We start from the raw sequence: 5,732 nt of genomic DNA, 5'->3' as shown, positions 1-5,732 counted from the left end.
CCAGCTGCGCGGCCTGGCCTATCAGGGGCTGCGGCAGCAGTGACGTCACCAGCCGACGCCCACGCGTCAGCACAGAGCCAGCCCTGCAGAGAGCAGGGGCCTCCCGGCAGCGTCCCCGCAATGGCCTCCGTGTCCCTGCCCGCTGCTGAGACACCCCTGGCCTCACAGGCAGCGCCTGCTGCTGCCCCGGCAGCTCCGCGCACACAAGGGACCTCCCCGCGTGTCTGCACCAGACCCCGCTGCCGGCCGCGCTGCTGCTGGGACAGGAGCGGCCTCAGAGCCCGTCCCCAGCCATGGGCCAGCGCTGGCCTCACAGCTGCTCTGCCAGCAGGGACCTCCCAAGGAACTGCCCAGCCAGGTGCCTCTTGCTGGCCTGCCAGGGACTCGGAAAAGAGCAGAGCTCACGGTCACCCTCACAGGCGTGTGCCTGTTAATGCCTGGTGCTGTCCCACCAGGCGTGCAGACAGTGTGACCTCCCAGTGCATCAGTGTCATATTCCTGCTGCTGGCCTCCTAGCTGCTTATATTCACTTGATGAGGCTGATATTCTTGCAGAGCTGTTGCAGAGCAGCCAACCAGCTGGACTACAGGATCAGGTCTCTTGTGACCAGGAGATAACCCTGGCTGCCTGCAGCCCCCCTGGGCACTCCCTCTCCCAGGATGGCACATGAGTCCTGGCCCTCGGGCTCCTTCGGCATTTCTAATAACAGAGCAGCCTGCCCCAAGCTGAAACCCATAGGAACATAGCTCTGCATTTATTGCCCCACAAGTTCACCACTGCTCCTTTGCCAGGTCTACGAGTCCATGCTGGCCTGGCCGTTCCTGCACCCCTCCCCTGGGCATCCCAAAGGGCACCAGGCTGACAGTGTTGCTTTGTAGGGTGAGCGGCTGTAGGGACACAGGGTGACTTCACACTGGCCATAATAGTCAGGATAGAGCCACCTGAACCAACATCACTGCACCTGACAACCCCTTCCCCAGGGTCTGTGACTGTGGAGGATGCTTGGAGCAATCCCAGGGCATTTCACATTGCTCAGGATGTGTTCGGAGGTATCATAGGGCCCAGCCCGCTACCTCTGCTGAGACTGCAGAGCCCTCATTTGGGACAGTGTTCAGTTTGACCCTTTACTATTGGGGGACTCCACTAGGTTTTGTAAGTCTCCACACATTACCCATCGCAGGCACTGCTCCTGGAGGAGCCCTCTGCTCTCTGGGTGACTCCATACGGCCTTGCAGAAGCATGGGCATCTGTCACCAGCCCTCTAATATGTGAGACTTTCCCCTGCACAGATCTATTGACCACTCACCCTCTCTAGGGTCACTGGACTCCCAAAAGTGAGGGCTGAGACCAAACCCCCTTCCCCCACTCATCACTTTACCAGCTCATGTTCCTTAGCCTATGCAAAATCTGAGCATGGCAACAGAGCCTTTTTGGGTGCAATTCCCTGAGTGCAGTCTTGGCTCCAACTTGAGAAGGACAAAGTATTCTGGCACAGCACTAAAGAATTCCCCCTTTATTATGGACATGATCCATGGGAAGCCACTCTGACCCAGTGATCAGCAGAATTACAGAAGGCATCTCAGTCAGAAAGAAGGTGATTCAACCTCTGGAAAGGTGGGATGACTTCAACTGTTCATTCACAAAAATGATTATCACAGACAGAACTCCTAAAGCCCAAGTGTTGCCTGAGATAAACTGGAATTGCTTCTGAGAAGAGATAGACTCACTGCTGATGAATTACTACCAAATGAATGAGTTTCCTTAGTGCATGATGGAGCTCCTTGTTCCTCATGCTATAGATGAGAGGGTTCACTACTGGAGGCACCACTGTGTACAGAACCGCAAGCACCAGTTTCACAGCAGAGGAGGAGATTGAGGAGGACTTCAGGTAGGCAACCATGATAGTACTGAGAAACAGGGAGACAACAGCAAGATGAGGGAGGCACATGGAAAAGGTTTTGTGCCGGCCCTGCTCAGAGGGAATCCTCAGCACAGCTCTGAAGATCTGCACATAAGACACCGCAATGAAAGTGAAACACCCAAAGCCTAAACAAAGGCTAATGACAATAAGGCCATCTTCCCTGAGGTAATAGTCTGAGCAGGAGAGCTTGAGGATCTGGGGGATTTCACAGAAGAACTGCTCCATCACATTACCTTGGCAGAGTGGTAGGGAAAGTGTGTTCCCAGTGTGCAGGAGAGCATTGAGAAAGCCGCTGGCCCAGGCAGCTGCTGCCATTTTAACACAAGCTCTGCTGCCCAGGAGGGTCCCATAGTGAAGGGGTCTGCAGATGGCAATGTAGCGGTCATAGGCCATGACTGTGAGGAGAGAAAACTCTGATGAAAACAAAAACAGGAAAAAAAAGACCTGGGAAGCACATCCTGAGTAGGAAATGGCCCTGGTGTTCCACAGGGAATTGGCCATGGATTTGGGGACAGTGGTAGATATGGATCCAAGGTCGAGGAGGGAGAGGTTGAGGAGGAAGAAGTACATGGGGGTGTGGAGGCGGTGGTCGCAGGCTACGGCTGCGATGATGAGGCCGTTGGCCAGGAGAGCAGCCAGGTAGATGGCCAGGAAGAGCGAGAAGTGCAAGAGCTGCAGCTCCCGCGTGTCTGTGAATGGCAGGAGGAGGAACTCTTTGAGGGAGCTGCTGTTGGACATTTTGCTCCTTCATGTCATGGGAGAAGGTCCAAGAAGAAAAAGACAGTGACAAGTTAAGACAAACTTTCTGCAAAACCTTTTCCCTTTCTCACAAACACACAGATACACATATCCCTCCTCCACACAAAAATATTCCTTTTATCCTTGGCAAGATCTTCATTTAGCTGCCTATCTGAAGCTTCAGTTGTGAGAGGCGAAAGCTCTCTCTGTGCCCTAGCACAGAGCCAACACAACAGGTCTCCACATAAGTCCCTTTCCCAGCTGCTTTAGGCATGCAACTCTATCAGCTAAGGAACAATCTCAGCCATAAAGGAGACTGGCCTGTGCTGAAAGTGTGTTCACTTGCAGAATGCAGATCTCCAAGCTCACCTCCGTGTCTCAGTCAGGTGTTCCAAGAGTCATGGAGGGACTGTAATGTAGCACATGGCTTTGATGATCAGAAGAAGGCCTCTACAATGTGGTGCTAATCCTGAGGGAGATTTGGACATGCAGCTTCTAGGCAAGGAGACACAGTGATTATTTCATCTGCCCACATACAGATTACCGCCCCCCCTCCCCAGCAGTATTTTCATTTCTTTAGTCCCTCTTTGGCTTCTACATGGGGCATTCAGCCAATGTAAGTGTCCTATAGAAGAGTTGTGACCCTCCACAGGGCAGGGCACAGCCCAACAGCACACCAAGGGAGGGCCCAGTGTCTTAAAGTTGGGGACTCCTGAAGGACAATCAGCTCAGTCCCTGTTCCTCTGCTGGGTGGCACAGAAAAGACACAGGGCACTTTCTCCAGGCAAAGCATCTGTGCTGCAAGGGCTGGCAGAAAACTCCTGCACTCCAGCCTTCCATGAGGTTTCTGGCAGCAGTTTTCTCTCACTCTCAAACCATCTCTCTGCTGTTTGGAGGTGTCCTTGCCAGGAGCTGTTCCTCTGTCCCTACACAGACCCCTTCCCACTCACTCGGCACTCAGCTCAGTCCCATAGAATAATCCAAGTAGCAGGAAACTGCCTAGGGACATCTCCCTCTATGCAGGTGCTACAGAGTTGATCAAAGAATCTCCAGTGAGCCTGAAAAGGGAACACTGGTGCTGTCTGCAGACTGAGGAGTGGTGAAGTCACTTCCAAAACTACTCATCCTTCAGAGTGGTGGTGAAGCTGCTGAGCCCTTGTTTAAACATGTCTGCAGCATTTCCATTTCCACCATGCAGGCAAAAGTCCTCTGGAAAAATCTACTCTCAAAATGTCCTCATGATGAGCTGCAGCTATCGGCGGCCCTGACCTTCCAGCCTTTCAGCAGGAGAAGGAACCTGCCCTGCCAGAGGTTCTCCTCTCGCTCAGAGCTTCTCCCCACAGCCCAGTGGGGAGCTCCCCAGGCAGGCTGACTACTGACCCGTGCAGGTGGCAAGGCTCACTGTCCAGGGAACAGCGCAGCCCTGGGCACAGGGACACTGCTCTGAATTACAGCGCTGGGCAGACCTGGGCGCAGACCCTGGCTTCACACCCCTGCAGCCACCCTTGGCAGAAGAGAGCAGCATGCCCTGTCCCACTGTTGGGGTGACAGGAATGCTGCTCGGAAGCATCTCCCCCTGCTCTGCCCAGGAGAAGGCAGGAGAGCGAGCCATAAAAATCCCACCAGTAATGGCATGGACTGGCTTCAGAAGTCCCCTCCAAGAACCTCAGTAACATTGCCCTGCAGACAGGGACCCACCGTGACAAGGGCTGTGAAGGTTGCTCCCACAACAGCTCTGCTCTGTCCTCCCACTCCACACTGCCGTTCCCCTCTCGCTGCCTTCTCTCCTCTGCTGTCTGCAGCAGCAGGCAGTGCCCGCAGCCCTGCTGCTCTTGGCACAGGAGCTGCTCCTGCACTCGGCTGTCTCTGGGCAGTGCTGCCAGGCTGCCACGAGCTGCCTCTGTCCCAGGAGCCTGGCCCCGCTCAGGAGCAGAGGCCCAGCTGAACTCACCAATTTCTCTGTCCCTTGTGTTCCCTCCTCCTGGGAAATGTGCACTGTAGTCAACTAAAATAATCACCTCCTTTCTTTAACTAAAGAGTGCAGTGAAATGGATTCCAGCATTACAAATTCTTTCATCAGACAATGACTAGGAAATCTGGAAATGTCCCACTGCAAATAGGCACAGGGCTTTTTTTAGTTGCAAAGAAAGAAAAATAGAGTGTGAATATTTTCATAAAGTGTAAATATTGTCTTTGACTGTAGTCTAAGTCCAAGACGCCAACAATGAGTTCCCCTTTCTAACAGGGGAAAACCTTACTGGATATCTTTTGGAGAGAAAGGTAAGGCTAGATATAAGCAGGACATGGGGGACAGGCTCCTGGAAGCCAGAGCAAACCTTAAACTCCCTGAAGCACAAACCAGCAGCTGGGTTGCTGAGTGAATAAAGAGTAATGGGAGGATTCCCAATCCTGCAGCTTTACAATGTCCACCTCGTGTGCCATGAAGGTCAGGTTAGAACTTGTCAATTTAAGCAGGACATGTGGGAATGAGAGAGCCACACAACTCCTACACGTCCTGGGCTGTGATGTGGGCCATGCTGCTCTTGCTTGTCTGTGCTTCTGCACAAAAGGAGGCAAAAAGCTCTAATGCATGTCCCTGAGAAGCAGTGTTTTCTTGGCTGCTCAGAGCGGCCCAAACACGACTTGGCAGTGTCAAAGGAAACTCAAACCCACCAACACCAAAAGCTCTGCTCTTCCCAGAGACTTTCCGGAACCATCTGGCTGGGAGCAGGAGGGGACATGGAAAGACAGAGGTGTCCCACACTTCCCCCCATCAGGCCTTCAGCTGCACAACTAAGAGTTTCAAAGGCGCTCCCTAAACCAGCACTTCCCATGACCCTGCTGACTAAGTAGACATGGAGGAGACAGGGGAGAGAGGAGAGAGGAGAGGAGAAAGGGCAGAAACTCCAAGGTGCAAAAGGGTGCTCAATGTGCCATAGACAGGATGCTAGAGGCTGAATAAGTAACTCAAATAAATGAGTAAAGGTCATGCTTCCCTTTGCAGTGGCTTGGAAAGTCCCATCTCTGACAGGATCAAGAGGCCTTCTGCAAGATTGGCCCCAGGACTGTGCAA

The 5,732-nt window shown here is 53.2% G+C and overlaps 1 protein-coding gene across 1 annotated transcript; it reads right to left on the bottom strand.

Annotated features, from left to right (window-relative positions):
* Positions 1 to 1,723: 1,723 nt before the first annotated feature.
* LOC148592478 (olfactory receptor 14A16-like) lies at positions 1,724 to 2,659 on the bottom strand. Its single transcript, XM_088534667.1, has one exon. The coding sequence runs from the start codon at positions 2,657 to 2,659 to the stop codon at positions 1,724 to 1,726; it is 936 nt and encodes a 311-aa protein (XP_088390793.1).
* Between the last annotated feature and the right edge of the window lie 3,073 nt (positions 2,660 to 5,732).

This window comes from Tinamus guttatus, unplaced genomic scaffold, assembly GCF_059628265.1.
Source record: "Tinamus guttatus ecotype Peru unplaced genomic scaffold, ASM5962826v1 Tinamus_guttatus_pri_ptg000582l, whole genome shotgun sequence".
NCBI lineage: Eukaryota > Metazoa > Chordata > Aves > Tinamiformes > Tinamidae > Tinamus > Tinamus guttatus.
This window is presented reverse-complemented; position numbering and strand designations above follow the sequence as displayed.

Bases quoted from the DNA above. Each gene is read 5' to 3' on its own strand.
- LOC148592478 (XM_088534667.1), bottom strand. From the start codon at position 2,659: ATGTCCAACAGCAGCTCCCTCAAAGAGTTCCTCCTCCTGCCATTCACA.